General features: G+C 40.6%; 2 protein-coding genes across 2 annotated transcripts in view; one reads left to right on the top strand and one right to left on the bottom strand.

Moving 5' to 3' along the window:
- gart (phosphoribosylglycinamide formyltransferase) overlaps window positions 1-10,456 on the top strand; it is a 26,379-nt gene extending 15,923 nt beyond the window's left edge. Inside the window, exons 13-22 of the mRNA XM_037696597.1 lie at window positions 1,514-1,623; window positions 1,719-1,917; window positions 1,987-2,238; window positions 4,704-4,856; window positions 5,087-5,290; window positions 5,383-5,538; window positions 5,619-5,749; window positions 7,974-8,115; window positions 8,203-8,318; window positions 9,789-10,456. Coding sequence (XP_037552525.1) covers window positions 1,514-1,623; window positions 1,719-1,917; window positions 1,987-2,238; window positions 4,704-4,856; window positions 5,087-5,290; window positions 5,383-5,538; window positions 5,619-5,749; window positions 7,974-8,115; window positions 8,203-8,318; window positions 9,789-9,980 — 1,655 coding nt within the window. The 3' untranslated portion in view covers window positions 9,981-10,456. The remainder of the gene's footprint in view (window positions 1-1,513; window positions 1,624-1,718; window positions 1,918-1,986; window positions 2,239-4,703; window positions 4,857-5,086; window positions 5,291-5,382; window positions 5,539-5,618; window positions 5,750-7,973; window positions 8,116-8,202; window positions 8,319-9,788) is intronic.
- Window positions 5,048-20,377, bottom strand: n6amt1 (N-6 adenine-specific DNA methyltransferase 1). Its single transcript, XM_037696598.1, has 7 exons — window positions 20,241-20,377; window positions 20,071-20,157; window positions 13,846-13,936; window positions 13,690-13,773; window positions 13,474-13,615; window positions 13,249-13,390; window positions 5,048-5,287 (listed from the first exon to the last, which is right to left on the bottom strand). The coding sequence occupies exons 1-6, from the start codon at window positions 20,375-20,377 to the stop codon at window positions 13,275-13,277; spliced, it is 657 nt and encodes a 218-aa protein (XP_037552526.1). The 3' UTR covers window positions 5,048-5,287; window positions 13,249-13,274.

Genomic DNA, 20,377 nt, shown 5'->3' with positions numbered 1-20,377 from the left:
ATATATATTTTTATATATATATATATATATATATTTTTATATATATATATAGATAGATAGATAGATAGAGATATCATAATTCCCAGGCTACAGAATGCACCTGACTGTAAGCTGCACATACTAAAATTAAGATGAAACATAATTTTATATATAAATAAGACGCGCCTGTGTTTAAGCCGCGGGTATCCACCATTCATTATTAGAATCTGTGCCCAGCTCCTGGCATTATGTGCAGGTTTTGTTGTAGTACAAGAATCAGCCACCGGATGGCGTTTCAAAGACTATGGCTTGGTGATCGTCATAAGTCTTCATGAAGCTTCACTGTCTGACTCATGGTTAAAACCATTCAACCTTCAAAATGAACAAAAGAACTATCTAAGCATAATCACTGGACAGAACTGTCAAACACCTATGTAACCGAAATTATGGAAAACTTATATAATGATAAATATTACCCAGAAGTATTATCAAGGTCATGTGACCGGGAGTCGCATAGTACTTGTAAAATATGTTAAATATTCATTAAATTAGTACTATTGATATTTATTGTTAAACACTTTTGGTAACAGCTGCTGTTTTTAAATGTACTTTCTAAACAAATTTGACGTGACTCCTGCTCAGTGGAGCCCACATGAGGTGGGGGAGAGGAGGAGGAATGGGAAGAGCCCCTACCGTTGTCTCCGCTCTATGTTCGGATGTGAGCTTAAATGAGATACTGGTATTTAAGTGTGAGGAAATAGGCCTGTCACGATAACAGATTTTGCTGGGCGATTAATTGTCTCAGAAATTATTGCGATAAATGATAGTGTGAAATTTAACAATAATTGTCAAATTTTTGAAAAAAATGATTTGTTTGGTGTGTAGTACCTTTTTTGACCACCTGATGGCAGTATAAGACTGTTTGAACCAAACATAGTTGAGCAGCATGTCTCTTAAAGAAAAATGGAAGGGAGGGCCCTTGACGTGACTTGGTGGTTTGAGCTCTTTAGCATAGCAATTTAATTTATGCATAATCACTGGACAGAACAGTGTCAAACACCTACATAACCGAAAATTATATTCTGGTAAATATTACCCAGAAGTCTTATCAAGGTCAAGAGTAAACGAGTTCTCAGCTTCTTTTTTCAGAGAAAAACAACTTTTTACACAAAGGCACGGGGTTCAACCGTGAATTTTGGAGCTTGACAAGACGCAGGTTTTTCCCCGAGGTTGGCCTGTTAGCTTAGCTTCCCAGCTTAGCTACTTTTAACGATCCAAAACGCGATTTTGGACGGCTAAAATGGATTTTAAAGAAAAATGAGGAAGGGAGTGGTTGGTGAAGAGCACTGGAGTTGAGCTGTGTCTTCAGTAGAAAGAGAGAGACGCGAAGAAACGATAAAACCAGTTAATGAAAATGAGATCGATAATTTTCATTCATCATGCGATTAATTGATTTATTGTTTATCACAGGTCTATGAGGAAAAAGTAGCGGCTTATACACCGGCAATTACGGTATACGTTTTCTTCTTGACAGGCTGTAACTCTGAACTTGGAGGCTTTGCTGGACTGTTTGATCTGAAGGCAGCAGGGTTTGTTGACCCAATCCTGGTTTCTGGGACAGACGGTGTTGGGACCAAGCTTAAGGTGCCGTTTCTAATCTAATTTCCCACTAGTGTTTTTATTCACGCAAACACTGCAATCAGTTCACTTGTGCAACGTTTTTTTCCCTCCGTCATCAGATTGCCCAGGCATGCGGGCAGCATGGCAGCCTCGGTCAGGATCTGGTGGCCATGTGTGTGAACGATGTGTTGGCCCAGGGCGCCGAGCCACTCTTCTTCCTCGACTACTTCTCCTGCGGGAGTCTTGACGTCAACGTGGCTGCCTCGGTGATTGGCGGCGTCGCTAAAGCCTGTGAGAAGGCCGGCTGCGCTCTGCTGGGTGAGACGATGTGTAAGATTTAAGGAAAAATCACGTTTGTGTCGAAGCTAAAACTAAGGGCATGAACAGGTGGGGAGACGGCGGAGATGCCGGGCGTGTACGCTCCAGGAGAGTACGATCTGGCTGGTTTCTGTGTCGGTGCGGTGGAGCGGGGGGCCCTACTGCCCAGGATGAAGGACATCACAGGGGGAGACCTGCTGATCGGGGTGGCCTCCTCTGGGCTGCACAGCAATGGATTCAGTCTAGTCCGCAAAGTCCTGGAGAGGACCAACCTGAGCTACAACTCCCCTGCTTTATTTGGGAAACCAGGACAAACTGTTGGTGAGTTGACTTAATTCTTTTTTTTTGTGAGTTGACTTAATTCTTGTTTTTTGTGTGGTATTCGTCACTTTAAAGGCTATAGAGTGCACCCGAATATAAGCTGCGCACGCTAAATATATATATATTTTTAATTCTACATATATAGGCTGCACTTGTGTATAAGCCATGGGTGTCTATGTTGTAACGTGAGATATTTACACACAGTTTTTTTTATTTTTTTTTATTAAATACATACCAGTAACATACACAAATGCGTACGGTAATTAAAAAAAAATAAAAATTGTGAACAATGCCTTTAACATGGCTGGTTAAAAAAAAAAAAAAAATACAATAAAGTAGCTTACCAGAAAGTCACTGATCTCCATGCTCATCTTCCTCTTGTGCACTAAAACCACTAAAGTCGTCTTCTTCAGTGTCAGAATTTAAATGGCCTCAGAAAAACATCATCACATACGCCCTCAGTGTCTTTCATTGTCCAAAAAAATGCAGTAGTCTATTAGGAAGTCATTGATTATCTTCATCTTCCTCTTGCTGCCAAAGCTTGTTCTCCGCGAAGCACAGTCCCCCCCCCCCCCCCCCAACATGCTCTGTGCTTGGGGTGGGGATTCCCCTCTCCTTCCCCATTTCATTGGTCCACTGTGACCTGTTCGGTAATTTCATTGGTCAGATTTTTTTTTAACCTTTATTTATACAGGTAGTCACGAGGACTCACCCCCCAAGAGAGACGTGTACTGAGCGGCTATATGAGCGCATGGGTGTCATGAAGCTAAATGTTTTTGGGGGCAGGAAGCTTGTCTGTCCAAAAAGTAAAAAAAAAAAAAAAAAATCCATAAATTAGCCACAGGGTTCAAAACCTGTGAAAAAAGTAGCGGCTTGTAGGCCGGAAATTACGGTAGTTTATTCCCTTTTTGTGTCATTAACCCTTGTATCATCTTTTGGGGGAAAATCAGCCATGTATTTATTTTTTGTATGTTTTTATTTATTTGTTTTGTTGCTGTCAATAAATAACTTTTTTCCCTTTAAAAAAAACCTACATATTTTTGAATGTTATTTGTCAGATTTATGTTCTTTTGGGGAAAACCATCAGCCGCATTAGAATAATTTGTAAAAACAAAATTTACACGTTTCACCAAAAACCAGACGTAATTTTCAGAAACAGATTTTGGAGGGTCTTCAAAACTTGGGACTGCAATTTGCCAAAAATTAGTTTAAGGATACTAATGTGGGAAAAAATATATTTTTTTAATAATTATGTTTATTTTATTTTTTTGTTGTTTCTTTATTTTTTTTTTAAATTTCCATAAAATAAATATTTCGTGAAAACTGAGATGTGGCTAGGCCCGTCACGATAACAAATTTTGCTGGGAGATTGTCTCAGAAATTATTGCGATAAACGATAATATTGTTTGAAATTTGACAATAATTAGTCATTTGACAATATTTAATAAATATCAAATTTAAGAAGAAATATTGGTTAATTTGTTTTGCATGTAGTACCTTTTTGACCACTGGATGGCAGTATAAGACTGTCTGAACCGAAGGGTGGATAGTGATGGAGCGAGCAGCGTGTCTCTTTAAGAAAAACGGGAGGGAGGCCCCTTGACATGACATGGGCTGTCTCTCACTCCTGTTTTTCGGTTCTCAAAATGGCGGACGCTGGGTGTGGTTTGAGCTCTTTAGCATAGCATTTTTCACACAAAGCTTTTAATTAAAAAAACGAGTAAACAAGTTCTCAGTCTTTTTTTTTTTTTTTTGCAGAGAAAAACAACTTTTTAGATGAAGGCACGGGTTTCAACCTTGAATTTTGGAGCTTTGACAAGACAGAGATTTTTTTTCCCCCACGGTCAGCCTGTTAGCTTAGCTTCTCAGATTAGCTGCTTTTAACGATTCAAAAACCCAATTTTGGACGGTTAAAACAGATTTTAAAGAAAAAATAGAAAGGGTCAGTAAAGAGCACCGGAGTTGAGCTTTTTGTCATCCAGTGTCTTCAGTAGAAAGAGAGACACAAAGAAACGATAAAGCCGATAAATGAAAATCTCGTGCAATTAACTGATTTATTGTTTATTGCGACAGGCCTAGCTAGATGTGGACTTTTTTTTTTTTTAAATAAAAAAAATCCTTAGAATTAAAATTAAAAAATTAATTTAAATTTGATATTTTTATTTCAGGTTGAGATGCATCTAAGACTGACTTGTTTTTTGTGGAAAATAATATGGAAAAAATTGTATTTTTAAGCAGTTCAATAAAATGTTAGATTTTTCCCGTAGGGAACATAAATAGGACAATAAAAGGGTTAAAGCACTTTATCACTTCTGTGTTAAAGCCTGTTTGTGTTTATTTAAAACAACTTTCTCTGTAGTTGCATCTCAGAAATAATTTTTTTTTTATCAAAACACTAAATTAACTAATATTTACAACATAAATAATATGTGTAAGCATCATTTTCTCCCTTGTTTTGCCTCCAGGGGAGGTTTTGCTGACTCCGACAAAACTCTACAGTCGTCTGCTCCTGCCCATCCTGCACAGCGGTGCTATCAAAGCCTACGCGCATATCACAGGAGGGGGGCTCCTGGAGAACATCCCCCGGGTGCTGCCCCAGGAGCTGGCTGTGGATTTAGGTGACTGTTGATTTGCAAATTAATTTGTAACGTTACCGCAGAAAAATATCAGCAACGTGGAAGCACATGATCAATTATTAATCATAACTGAAAGTGAATTAAGGACAGTGGTGCAGTTTGAAGTTTATTTATGTAACAAATAAACAGCTGTTTTTATATTAAATCCATCACTGTTGAAACGTTTAGGTCCGTCTGTGATGTGTTCTTATTATCGGTATTTAAACGCTCAGATGCGTCCCGGTGGAGCATCCCTCCAGTGTTTGCTTGGATCCATAAAGAAGGGTGTCTGAGCGAGGAGGAGATGTCCCGCACCTTCAACTGCGGCCTCGGTGCGGTGCTGGTGGTGGCCCCCGTTGATGCTCAGAGGGTTCTGCGCCAGCTTCAGGTCCACGAGGAGGCCTGGATCGTCGGTTCGCTGGCTCACAAACAACCTGGTGGGACAAAGAAGTGCTCGTTTGATTCTGTTCGGACTTCTCGATCGACCTTTAAACGTAATACTTTCATGAATCGTTTGTGCCTCGTGCAGGAGCAGCATCCGTGGTGGTGCGAAATCTACAACAAAGCCTGCTGAATGTGGAAGCAGTATGTAGTGGGGAGCTGGGGGCTGAAAATCCTGGTTGCCATGGAGATGGTACCACACCACGCAAGAGGAAAAGAGTTGGGGTTCTTATCTCTGGCACAGGTGTGTTGCAACTGCAACAAGTTGTGGATTTTTGTCAACATTTGTTGGGCTTTGTCTTTACAACTGTCTCTGCTGTCCAGGCACAAACTTGCAGGCTCTTATCGAGCAGGCCAAGCACCCGTCCAGCTCGTCAGAGATTGTGGTGGTCATCTCCAACAGACCTGGGGTTCAGGGTCTGAAGAGAGCCTCGTTGGCCGGCATCCAGACCCGGGTAAGCCTTATGATCAAGGTCAAGGTTCTTTATTGTCATTCTCATCACGTGGCACATGTGGTGGAACAACTTTGTGTACTCAGGGTCCCAGTTACATCCAGCAAAAGTATAAATTGTAAAGAAAAACAGTAATAAGATCTAAGATACGAACTAAGAAATACACTAAACATTTAAAAGTGCAAAAACAATACGCCAAACGAACATGAGTCTGTGAGCAGATGAAAATTATGTGAGATACTTTGAGTTTGTCAGCAGGTAAAACTATGATGAAATGAATGGATCATTTCAGGGTGACTAAAAATTAAAATACTTCTTGCTGTTAGGTTTTTACTTACGATCTAACAGTGGAGAAAAGTTACAACCTTCAGACGAGTTGTGTTGGCGACTATAGACCAACCATTTGTGCATACAACATTCATTTAGTTTCAAAATCTACCTAAAGATTATTATTATTATTGTTATGACAAAAATTGGAATACAATATAAGCTGTACATTACTATTATTAGTACAGTCTGATTTCATAAACACACATTTTACGATAAAGAAAAAATAAAACTAGTTGGAAAATTAGGGCAGTTTATCCATCCATATTCCGCTTGTTCCGTAGGGGTGTAAATCACCAGCTTTACCACGACACGATATTATATTGATTTGTTTGTATGACAATACGATTTCATTTCTATTAATTTCACAAGTCTGCGATCGATATATTGCGATATCAAATGCCCATCTCATTTACATATAAATTTACAAAAACAATTTAAATATGATTTAACCATTTTATTTCTGTTATTACAGGCACCAGACATTTAAATAAAAAACTTTTTTTTTTTTCTTAATGAAAAAATAAAAATAAATGACCTGTTCAATATAGTCTCACATTTTTCATGTTTAAAAAATGCACTTAGTGTCCTGATTACCTTTCAGTTATAAAGAAACAAAAATAGATATTGAGCTTACATAACATAGCTATCAATGTCGTGTTTCTTGAGTATTTTAACTCGTCCTATTTGATAAATTGAAACGAACACACTGTTGAGAAAATATCTTGGAAAATTTATTTTGATTATCCACTGACCACATTTTCCATCTCAAACTTAAAACTGTTAAAAGCTTGAAGTTGTTCTAATGGATGCTTATTATGCATTTTCATGTTGCATCACTTGTTAAATAACCTACTAATTATGAAGCTGACAAATTTACGATTCAGCATGTTTGGACTTGTGATTATTCATTCAATCTTTATTAAGACAGATCGAGTCTAGAAGATTCATGTACAAGTGAGATCTGTTTAGACTATTTGTGTCCTGTGAAACTGGACACAAGTAGGAATTAGAGGCAAAAAATTCCTATCAGACTATTTCTTCTTGGCTGAGAAGAAAAACTCTAATATTAAAAAACACCTCGCACAAACAAGCACATAGTAACGTAGACATTCCGCAGAGGGGGCAGACGACGAGAACGGTGAGTAATGTCCTTGGACGCTCTCGTGGGCACTGTAAGAGTTCTGATAAGGATGGAATAATCAACCAGTTCCCTCCTGTGACATCTGTAAACATTCTCAAGGGATGTCGGGGAATAGCCAAGCACGATTCCTATGGGAATCCAAGAGTCCTGAAATGATGACACAATGTTTATTCAGCTGGTTATCAATTGGTAATTCCTCAGGGAGGGGGTGGTGAGCATCAAATTACATGTTCTCCAGGCGTATTCAAATAAGATGGCCGCCAAGTTCAGATAAAAACACAGTTGTTTTGGGGACAGGCAGAACTTAATGATAATGTGTTGGTCCAAACAGTTCTGAAATGTCCAAATTACATGGCCGCACTGATGGAATGTGACTGAGTAAAATCCCCAAGATCTGATCCATTCTACCCAAAGCATATGAGTCTGGGTACTCGAGGCACGAACCAAGCCATCATAAGGCAAGCAGCGTGATCGGGTCCAAATTTGCTGCTGACAGCTTCCTTGATTGTAGATAAAACCAGCAAACAGCTAAATCCACAAATGGCAGCAGAGATAGACACATCTTCAAGTCGATGAGATATCCAGCTGCGTACGTGCCAACAGGGCAAATCGGCTCACCTAAAGCCTGTCTTCTCTTCAAAGAAATGTTGTAAATTGAGTTGAGGAACCAACTGATCAAATCAAGTCCATAATTATGGTTCGGAAGATATGCAAGTGGAATAATTGGTAAACCATTTGTGTCTGATCTCTAACCAGGTGGTGGACCATAAGCTGTATGGAAGCCGTGCAGAGTTTGACGGCACTATCGACCGAGTGCTGGAGGAATTTGGAGTAGAGCTGGTCTGTTTGGCTGGATTCATGAGGATTCTCACTGGGACTTTTGTCAAGAAATGGACTGGTGTGAAGAATCTACCAAGGCAACGTCTGAGCTACTTATTCTGACCACAGATTTTGTTTCTCAGTCGAGACATGTTTGTTTTCTCAGGTAAACTACTGAACATCCATCCATCCCTGCTGCCCTCATTCAGAGGTGTGAATGCTCAGAAGCAGGCTCTGCAGGCTGGAGTTCGAGTAACCGGCTGTACCGTGCACTTTGTAGCGGTAAGTTCAGTTTTGGTTTGAAACGGCACAAAAGGCCCTTTGAGCATGCTTGAGGATATTTATTCCTTTAGTCAGTAAAAAAAAATAAACATTCTAGTTTGAGCAGATCATCCCAACTCATCGCCCACAAATTCTATCAGTGTTTTTATTTACTCTTTGAATATCGAATTATAGTTAGAGAATGAAAATGTTAACTTGTCAGCATTGATCTGATTATTTATTTTAAACAGATTTATCTATTAAGGTAATTGGGCCTATTGCATAATAAAAGTGGTGAAATGTTTTAAGAGTTATACACTAGTCTGTGCTTTATGTTTTGACAGAAATTGTGCACTAAAAATGTATTGAGTGAATTAGTTGCAACTTGACATACTTTAACGTTGTACATGTTATTTAAATTAGCTTTCCCATTTTTAATGTATGATTGTTTGACGTAGGCATGTGAAAATGCAACTAATTCTTGTAACTCCAATGTTTCACCTACCGTTATACAAGCAGGGCACCCCGTCTACCAAATCGCGCACATCCCACAACTGTTGGCATTGATGTAACTATAAAGGCTCCAGTATACTGCCACATATGTCCGGTACGCAGAGGGTTCAGTCATGATACTCGAGCGTACACCCAGCGGTGTTCTGTGTTGTTAATAAAAAAAATTTAAAAAAAGAGCGCTGGCTCTACAGCCCACCAGGAAATCTCCAGACCCTCCCGCAGCCATGCTGGACTTGAGTTTAATTTGCTCGTGACAAATTTCTCCATTTCAGTCATTGCCTCTTGGCAAAAAAAAAACAAAAGAAAAAGCCAGATCAGGGATGAAGAAGGGGAATTTAAGACATTGGTGTCGCATACAAAACAGTCCGGCATTTGGCAGTTTATTTACGACACCGCGTATGCAGTTGTAAAAATTGGATGGTAAGCGGCAGTATACTGGGGGCTTAAGTTAGAGGCTCGCTAAAACACCACCACAGCAAGTTAGGTTCCCACATACTCGAGCGTACACCCTGATGAGCTGCAGCCCAGCTCCGCAGGCAAGGGGTGTTTACCTTTGGGACAAGTTGAGGTTGCTGACACGCTTACTAGATTGATTGATAGGTTGTAAAAAATAAAAACAACAGGGAGCATTCGACCTGATTTTAAATCGCTCGTGACAAATTTCTCACCATTTCAGTTGTCAACAGATGAGGAGGAAGAGATTACTTGCCTCTTGGCAAAAAACCAAAAGGCCATTAAACCAGACCAGGGGAATTTAATTGTGCGACACAGTGTATTGGACGGACCGTCTGCTTAGGGTCTGATACGGTTTGAGCCTTTATTTGGGGAACACTGATCAATGTAATTATACAAACATTTATTCAACTGTCATGCACTAGTTCTAGCAAAGGTTAAAATAGGAAGACAGGCGTTGGCCTTCTAACTGTGACAATTGCTCAACGGACTTGTAGTAGACTAATGATTGTCTCGTTTATTCAGGAGGAAGTGGACGCAGGAGCTATAATTGTGCAGGAAACTGTGCCTGTAATGATCCGTGACACGGAGGAGAGTCTGTCAGAGAGGATCAAGGAAGCAGAGCACAAAGCTTTCCCCACAGCTATGGAGCTAGTAGCTGGTGGTTCTGTGTCCCTGGGTGAAAATGGACACGTTATCTGGAAATTACAGAAATGATTGTCATCTTATGTTAAACTTCACTACTACATGTAATACTCGCGAGCCTTTTAGGCACTACGTCACATTCAAAGTCATGGCCAATACCACCACAAATTTTGTCTGAGAGGCTTTGATATTTTTACATACAGTATAAAAAAAATGTCCTGTGTTAGACAAACATTACTTAAAAAAACTTCAGTGTAAATGTTTGCATGACCAGCTACGAATTTTTTAAGACTTTGCTGCATGGGAGCTGTAGGTAAAGATGGTACTGACAATTTTACTGAACAGGCAAAATATTACTTTGTTTAAACATGTTTTTAAGCTACTGCCCTAATAACTTTTATGCAAGTGTATTTCCTTGGTACAATTGAAAATCAACTGGAAGCCTTTGTCCACACTAAAACTAGTCATCAGCATTGACAAAAAAAAAAAAGCTCACCAGGAAAATGTGCTAGTTTGACTTTGATGCTACAACTGCAGTGTAAGACCAAACGAAGAGTCACAGGAACTGCTGTTTACATATGCAGTGTTTTAACTTTGTCATGAAACTACTGTCTGATTATTGAATATGTGCATGTCTAACATTAAATTTGTCTGGAAAAGAACTGAGTCTCAAGGTTTTCATTCTACCTTAAACTAGAGCTGTACAATATTCTAACAAAAGACTGCCTCCAATTTAATATATAATGATTAACTACTTTGGTAGTTAATCAAAAGTATAAACCGAGTGTCTGAGGTGCTAAAGCACAGAATGTTGTGAAGACTAATGTATTTTTTGTTGAGACGTTTCATCCTTCATCCAAAGGACTTCATCAGTCCGAGGAGCCGCAGCAAACCCGATAAGATGGTTTCTGGGACCTGCCCTCTCCCCCGTTGAAGCTGCCAAAGTGTTTCAAAACATCAAAGTTCAGTCAGATCATTTGGACACTTTTTTTTACGTTTCATCCAAAACTTCGATGTTTTGAACCACTTTGGCTATGGCTGCCTCAGAGGAGTCAACGGGAGAGGGTGGGCGTGCTGCTTGTGGCTCCTCAGACTGATGAAGTCCTTTGGATAAAGGACAAAACGTCTCAACAAAAAACATCCAGATGACCTGACTGAACTTTGTTGGATTTTCTACATGGATTAATGAGCATGAACCATCACGGGCATTCATACCCTGAAGCGCCACGATACGTGAAAAACCGTGAAGTAGTAGTACTAGTAGTTTATTTTAGTGTGTGTGTATATGTGTGTATATATACAGGTCCTTCTCAAAAAATTAGCATATTGTGATAAAGGTCATTATTTTCCATAATGTAATGATAAAAATGAAACTTTCATATATTTCAGATTCATTGCACACCATCTGAAATATTTCAGGTCTTTAATTGTTTTAATACTGATGATTATGGCATACAGCTCATGAAAACCCAAAATGCCTGTCCCAAAAAATTAGCATATTTCATCCCACCAATGAAAGACAAGTGTTTTTAATACAAAAAATGCCAACCTTCAAATAATCATGTTCAGTTATGCACCCAATACTTGGTCGGGAATCCTTTTGCATGATCGACTGCTTCAATGCGGCGTGGCATGGAGGCAATCAGCCTGTGGCACTGCTGAGGTGTTATGGAGGCCCAGGATGCTTCGATAGCGGCCTTAAGCTCATCCAGAGTGTTGGGTCTTGCGTCTCTCAACTTTCTCTTCACAATATCCCACAGGTTCTGTATGGGGTTCAGGTCAGGAGAGTTGGCAGGCCAATTGAGCACAGTAATACCATGGTCAGTAAACCATTTACCAGTGGTTTTGGCACTGTGAGCAGGTGCCAGGTCGTGCTGAAAAATGAAATCTTCATCTCCATAAAGCTTTTCAGCAGATGGAAGCATCAAGTGCTCCAAAATCTCCTGATAGCTAGCTGCATTGACCCTGCGCTTGATAAAACACAGTGGACCAACACCAGCAGCTGACATGGCACCCCAGACCATCACCGACTGGGTGCTTCACACTGGACTTCTGGCATTTCCTTCTCCCCAGTCTTCCTCCAGACTCTGGCACCTTGATTTCCGAATGACATGCAAAATTTGCTTTCATCCGAAAAAAGTGCTTTGGACCACTGAGCAAGTCCAGTCTGCCGCTGTTTCTGGTTCAAAAGTGGCTTGACCTGGGGAATGCGGCACCTGTAGCCCATTTCCTGCACACGCCTGTGCACGGTGGCTCTAGATGTTTCTACTCCAGACTCAGTCCACTGCTTCCGCAGGTCCCCCAAGGTCTGGAATCGGCCCTTCTCCACAATCCTCCTCAGGGTCCGGTCACCTCTTCTCGTTGTGCAGCGTTTTCTGCCACACTTTTCCCTTCCCACAGACTTCCCACTGAGGTGCCTTGATGCAGCACTCTGGGAACAGCCTATTCGTTCAGCAATTTCTTTCTGTGTCTTACCCTCTTGCTTGAGGGTGTCAATGATGGCCTTCTGGACAGCAGTCAGGTCGGCAGTCTTACCCATGTTTGCGGTTTTGAGTAATGAACAAGGCTCGGAGTTTTTAAAAGCCTCAGGAATCTTTTGCAGGTGTTTAGAGTTACGTTGTTGATTCAGATGGTTAATAGCTTGTTTAGAGAACCTTTTCATGATATGCTAATTTTTTGGGACAGGCATTTTGGGTTTTCATGAGCTGTATGCCATAATCATCAGTATTAAAACAAAGACCTGAAATATTTCAATTGGTGTGCAATGAATCTGAAATATATGAAAGTTTCATTTTTATCAATACATTATGGAAAATAATGACCTTTATCACAATATGCTAATTTCTTGAGAAGGACCTGTGTGTGCGTGTATTATATATATATATATATATATATATATATATATATATATATATATATATATATAGGTGTTTTAAACCCATCCCACACTCTTGCAATATTCTAAACGTTTCTAGACGCTCTAAAAGCACATAATGTCATTATTTCCCTCTGCCACCTGCAAGCATTCTTGACCACGCCCACTTCTCTGCTCTGCACGGAGAACAGCTGAAGGAGGAAGCTTATCCTGCAGTGTGGGCTGCCGCAGGTGCTAAATAATTTAAAAATAACTTATTTTAAATAAAAATTTCATGCAGATCGTGCAGCTCATCCATCAATCAGCCAATTGCGTGTCATGTCAAATCTTGTTTTGAAAAACCGCGAAGTAGCGAGGGACTACTGTACTGCATGTTTGTTTTCTAATTATACAACCCTAATTTTAGCCTCCAAGACAAAATAAACACCCTAAAATAAATAAAAAGCAAATAAAAATAAAACCTACCTTTCACAGGATTATGTAGTTGTGATTCATGTTGGTTGGCTTCTGTGGAAGCGCAGAACCGACAACCTTTCATTCCCTGCTCTGGTGGACAAGCAGGACTCTCCCTCCAAGCCTTGATGGCTCAATAATCTGATGATCTCCTCTGATGGGTAAAAAAACAAAAAAAAAACTTTTTCAATTTGAAATCAGGCCATTTTTTTTTCTAAACGTAATAAGTCAACAAACCTGGATCGTTCTCAGCGATGGTGATGAGGTAGAACAAGCCTGTACAGGACAGCAACTGAGCAACAGAGGGGAGAAACCTGTCGGTAACCTCTCTGCCTCGCTCCCCACCAGCCCAGGCAGCTTCTATGCCACTGCTGCTGACCTGGGGGAAAAACAAAAAAACATAGGATCATGTCTTGTAATTATAGAAACAGCTGTTTGTTTTAGCTCACCCACCTCTTCAGAAGGTGTCACCACATAGGGAGGATTGAAGAGGAGGATATCGACCTTCCCACACAGCCGTGGCAGAAGACTCTCCACCTTAAAAGAAATCTACTTTTAGACACGTGTGTGTTGTACCAGTCATCTTTAGACTGAATGATGGGATCTTACCAGGTCTGTGAGGACAGGCTGCAGTGAAACGCTGTTACAAGAAGCTGTCTTTGCTGTGCACTGAGCTGCAGCAGGATTCACGTCGGTGCAGCTGTAATAAATAAAAATTGAAGTCACCTTTCATTCACACAACACATGACTCAATCTGCTTTCATGTGGCTTTCAACAGAATGAAAGCAGCAGCATCACATCAATACAGTCTTTGTCTCATGATGTAAAAACAAAGGAAATCAAAAATTATTTTGGTGTTGTAATTAGGTCTGTCACGATAAAAAAGTTTGCTGGGCGATTGTCTCCGAAATTATTGTAATAAACGATAATATTGTTTGAAATTTAACAATTATTGTCAAATTTTAGAAGAAATGTTGATTTGTTTGGCTGCAGTACCTTTGTTGACCACCTGATGGCAGTATAAGACTGTTTGAACCAAAGGATGCATAGTTCCCATCTGTCTGAAGACGCCACCATCATCCCAGTCCCAAAAAGCTCTACAGTGACTGTGACTGGTCTGAATGACTATCGGCCATTAGCCCTCACCCCGATAGTCGCTAAATGCTTAAAAAACTGGTCATGACTCACATCAAAACAACCTTGAACGTCAATGAGGACCCTGATCAGTATGCATACCCCGAGAACCAATCAACAGAAGATTCCATCTCCTCTGTGGTCCACACTGCGTTCAACCACCTGGAGCAGAAAGACTCTTATGTCCGTATGCTCTTTGTGGACTTCACATCCGCCTTCAACACCATGATCCCCCAAACCCTGATGGACAAACTACTCACACTAGGACTAAGCCCCTCCATTTGCAACTGGGTACTAGACTTTTTAACAAACAGACCACAGTCAGTGAAGATCCACAACTTCTCCTCCTCCACCATAACCATCAGCACTGGCTCTCCTCAGGGATGTGTGTTGAGCCCTCTCCTGTTCACTCTGCTCACGTATGATTGTGCAGCTACCAATCCAGGATGTCAAATTGTAAAGTTTGCAGATGATACAGCGGTGGTGGGATGCATCACAAACAATGATGAGTCCAACTACAGGCAAGAGGTGGAACACCTGGAGAGCTGGTGCAAAGAGAATAACGTTCACATCAATGTGAAGAAGACAAGAGATGATTGTGGACTTCAGAAGGAACAAACACACCTATAACCCCCTGAACATAAGAGGATCTGCGGTGGAAGTGGTCTCCAGCTAGAAGTACTTGGGTGTACACCTGAATGACAACCTCAGCTGGAGCAACAACACCACCAGCCTGATCAAGAAAGCACATCAGAGACTCTACTTCCTCAGACGGCTGAGGCGAGCTGGTCTGGGAAGCTCAGTCCTCACCTCCTCCTACAGGTGTGCAGGAGAGCATCCTGTGCTCCAGCATCAACGTGTGGCATGGAGGTTGCACAGCTGCAGAAAGAAGAGCTTTGCAGAGAGTGGTGAAGGCTGCACAGAAAACTGTCGGAGTCGGTCTCCCCACCATCACAGACATTTACACCTCCAGATGCAGGAAGAGGGCCACCTGCATCATGAAGGACCCCACTCACCCAGCACACACACTTTTTGCCCCGCTCTCCTCAGGAAGGACTGAGGAACAGCTTCTACCCTGAGGCTGTTAGACTCATGAATCTCTAACCAGAATAATCACTGTGAAAAAAAAAAAAAATCACATCATGTTGCTGCTGATTTGTTTCATGTTGATGTGTTCTTGTGTGCTCATCTGCTCACAGACTCATGCTCATGTTCGACGTAATGTTTTTATGCTATTAGTGTGTTTTTAGTTGATGTTTTTCTTAGTTCATATCTTAGATGTTATTGTTTTTTACATTTTAGTGTTGGATGTAACTGGGACCCTGTGTACATAATTTCGCTCCACCACATGTACCACATGAGGTGCGAATGACAAAGAATCTCTGACTCTGATAGTGGAGCAGCGTGTCTCTTTAAGAAAAATGGTAGGGAGGGCCCTTGATGTGACATGGGCTGACATGGTGGACGCTCGGTGTGATTTGAGCTCTTTAGCATATCATTTTTCACACAACGCTTTTGATAAAAAAAAAAAAGAATCTGTAAACAAGTTCTCGGATTCTTTTTGCCAAGAAAAACAACTTTATGCACGAAGGCACGGGTTTCAACCGTGAATTTTGGAGCTCGACAAGTCGGAGGTTTATTCCCGAGGTCGGCCTCTTAGCTTAGCTCGTAGCTTAGCTGCTTTTAACGATCCAAAAACGCAATTTTGGACGGTTAAAACAGATTTTAAAGAGAAAGGGAGGAGTCAGTGAAGAGCACCAGCGTTGAGCCTTTTGTCATCCAGTGTCTTCAGTAGAAAGAGACACGAAAAAACAAAGCCGGTAAATGAAAATGAGGTTGATAATTTTCATTCATCGTGCGATTAATTGATTTATTGTTTATCACGACAGGCCTAGTTGTAAGGTTTAAAAACCAATTGCCAATCTCACTGTCAAAACTATAGATGTGATGTATTTTTTATGCCAGTTGCATTTTAATTCAATTCAAAAATACTTTATTAATCCCAAAGGGAAATTAGCTGTTGTTGTAGCTCATACTGGTTTCATTAAAGAGATTCTAGATGCTGATGGATGTGGGCAAGAAGGATCTCTTGTAGTGGTCCTTCCCACAGCCGATGCGAAGAAACTGGCTGCAGATGCCGATCCGTCCACCCAGATCCAGAAGACATCTCGGTCCTCTTGAGCAGCAGGACCACCTGAATGCCGGGCAGAACTCCTCCCCGAGCGATGGCCATTCCTCCCAGCAGTCTGCCAAGCCCCTTGTTGCCGCTGACAAAACTGCAGGTGCCAGGGAACGATCTTGGTCTTCCCGCTGTCATGAGCCACGTTTCCCACCACCTCCAAGATCTCGGTGGTCAGGCACTCAAGCACATAGATGGGAATGCATCCACGGCACCTCCTTTTCAACACATTTGGAATTTTGGGGCTGTAGCTCAGGTAATATTTGAGCTTTTCAGCAGCTCCCAGTTGTACAAAACCACCTTGTTGTCATGGTTACGCATCATGACAAATTTCCAAAAGTGAAAAGGTTTCAATAAAAATCCTTCCAGCTGCACAGCATTCAAAACCAAAGGAAATAATATCTGAAAAAAGCGATTTACATCTAGAAAAAAAAGAGTAAAGTTTTCAAAAGCAATAAATCAGACTGAATGTAAGAGAGCTACTCCAACATGCAGCCACCTTGAGCGGCACAATTGTAGACGTACGGTAATATAAACCTGAAACGATTTGATTGACTATGTTCTAAATACAGTTAGAAAAACAATTATTTAAATTTCATTGTTTATTAAAACATCAGTTTTAAGTTAGCTGTTTTTCCCAACTTAACTTCTGTATGGTAATAAAGAGCTGGTGTTACATAACTGGACAGCAGCATGAAACTGCCACTTTGTGACAAATCTGCAGTTACAAAAAATGTAATCTCTGTTATTTCAAGAATAAATAATGTGCATGGAATATATGTTGTTGAAAATTTCAAACACAGAAGTTAAATGTGTGCTTTGTGTTATTTTATATCCTGGATGAATGAACACTCCTATAATTAAGTTCTATCCATCCATTCTATGGGGGGCAACCATAAATCGGCCCAGATTTCCTTAATTTTGGGAGATTGGCTGATACTTACATGAGAACAGATTACAATTTTTTTTGTAGTTTAACAACAATTGTCTAAACTTCATTTATATTTCAGAGCACTACCTCATGGCCAGTTAAAACAGGTTTATATTGTTTCTAGGATATTGTTCAAGGGTATGTTTTTCAATAAAATAATACCGGAAATTTGAAGGTGCATTGTGACCTTATAACACCCGACAAAATCAGTATTGGCCAAAATTGAAATCAGGCTTTGTAGTGATCCGTGACGGGACAGAGAACTGCAATCGGTGCACACTAATCCATTCTTTGTAGCCGTTTGAATTGCCTAAATGACACAATGAAAATAGCAACAAGCAAAAAAAATAATAATAATCTAGCTGAATGAAGTTTAAACCTTCAAGTGTGACAAACAAAAGAACAAAACTTGTTGAATCAAAAAATAAATAATCCAATTTCAAAGCAAAGGACCATATCTGACTACAAGGGAACAACGTCAAGTGCTGCCCAATCCCAGAACTGATAAACCCAGACTCTGTCTCCTGCAAATAAATTAAAAAGAACAGCTGAAGCCTTCCAGTACCAAACAACCAGAACCATTGAACAGTGTCCTCGTAGGTCTGAGTTCTTCCAACACATGCACAGATGCTGTTATTTATACAATTCACAAATAATGAAAATACACAAGGCCAGAAAATAGATTACTGTCCACGGAAAGAAGAAACTCTGAATCCATCTATCTGTTTATTTACCTGATTTACCTCAGTTTGTATGTTGCTTTGTGTGTTACCTGTTGTTTTGTCTGTACGGCACTTTGGTTGGCCTTGTCGCTGTTTTAAGTGCTCTATAAATAAAGTGGTATGGTATTTATAATTGTTTATTGAGCAGAGGTGGGTGGACTGATCATATCAGTGTAATACAATCAATACTTTAGTTTCTCTCATGTATGAAGGGAAACATTTTTATTTTTAGATTCTGGACACTTCCTGTAGAACAGTTTCTGTTCATTTGTTCTCAAGTGAGAATTGTGTGCACGTTCTGTTATGATGATGTGTGGTGAAAAAATGTTTCAGTTAATGTTGCGTTGATAAGAGGACATTTGCAAAGATGTACCACAAACCCACCCACACAGACCAGTATTTGCAGTTTGACTCCCATCACCCTTTGGAGCACAAGTTAGGAGTCATCAGGACTCTGTATCACAGAGCAGACAGCGTCCCCACTAGCTCAGGAGCCAGGCAGAAGGAGAAATCCCACACAAGACAGGCTCTAGAGTAATGTGGATATCCTAACTGGGCCTTCCTGAAAGCAGAGAAGAAACCCAAACAGGACTCCAGTCAGCCATCAGGTGAAAAGGAGGAACCCAGACCAGTGGTCAGTCCATATGTTGATGGAGCATCAGAGAAACTGAGACGTTTATTTTCTAAACATAACGTCCCAGTGGCTTTTAAACCCCAAAATACATTACGGCAAAGACTGGATCATCCCAAAGATCCAGTCCCCCGGCACAAACAGGGCAATGTTGTGTATGCTGTTCAGTGTCAGGAGGGTGATCAGTCTTACATCGGGGAAACAAAACAGCCACTGGCCAAAAGGATGGCCCAGCACAGAAGATCAACATCATCAGGCCAGGATTCTGCGGTCTACACTCATCTCCAGGCCAGCGGTCACTCTTTCAAGGATGAAGATGTTCACATCCTGGACAGAGGGGAACGATGGTTTGAGAGAGGAGTAAAGGAGGCCATCTTTGTGAAAGGAAATCGTCCTTCGTTGAACAGGGGTGGAGGCCTCCGGGTTCAGCTGTCCCCCTCTTACAATGCTGTGATTGCTAGTATCACTCAGCCCTCTGTGAGTAGTAAACAGCCATCAGTGTGCTAATGACCCATTGTTAGGCTGATGGTCCTTCTTGAGCATGTGATCAGCTGGTTTTGGTTGTCAGCAGCAAACTGGTTGATCCACTCTGTGAAGGTGCTATTTAAGAGACTGAGCTGAAAACAGCTCCTCAGACTGAGGAAGTCTCTTGGATGAGAGACGAAACGTTTCTACTTTTTTTGTTGTTGTTGTTTGTTTTGCTTTGTTTTTTGAATGTCCAGAGGACCAGATTTAACTTTTTTTAGATTTTTCTACCTGGATTATTGAGCATGCATCAGGTTACTGTTCCGTTGTTCCTGAACAAAAACTTTTATTAGGAATAAAGTTTTTATTATTAATATTTTAAACATTAAACTTTGCTCAAACTCTGTTCTGGGTTTAATTAATATTAAAAAAAAATTGTTTTTAGCAACTTGATTATGCATCCATATTATCAATTAAAGAATATCTAATTGAATCCATGTAATAATAATAATAATTAGAGGAACTTCTTATGATTAACCTTATCTAAACCGTTCTGTTGGGTCAAATTATTATTTTTTCTTCCCATTACCACATCCTGTCATTTGCATTTAACAAATTTCAGTAAAATGTCTAGTGTCCAAACCTTAACTAAGATTATTAAACGAGAACCACACAAACCCAGACCAGAATTTGAAGGGGAAACTAGGAAAACTGAAATGCTCAATAATAAAAATAAAAAAAAAGACCGTTCATAATTATGAGAATAACTCACATGTAGACAGCTGACGGTCCAACCACTGATGCAAGAAACGCTGACACGACTCCTGAACCACTGCCGACCTCCAAACACACACCCGGGCTGAACACCGCGAGGATAAACCCATTCAGGTTATTAGATACGAGAAGTGTTTCAAACGTCTCAAAACTCGGCTCGTGTCAGACCTCATCTCCTGCAGCCTCTCTGCATCTTTCTCCAGCGCGTCAATCAGCAGGAAAGAGTCCTGGGCCGGCTCGTACACGTCCCGGAAGTCTCCGCGTCCAGCGTGAGCGTAAACGGGCGTCGGGTAACCGCTACACAT

The sequence above is a fragment of the Nematolebias whitei genome, chromosome 23, assembly GCF_014905685.2.
Source record: "Nematolebias whitei isolate Nwh7 chromosome 23, NemWhi1, whole genome shotgun sequence".
Classification (NCBI taxonomy): Eukaryota; Metazoa; Chordata; class Actinopteri; order Cyprinodontiformes; family Rivulidae; genus Nematolebias; species Nematolebias whitei.
Note: the sequence above shows the minus strand (reverse complement) of the source record. Positions and strands in the feature narration are given on the sequence as shown.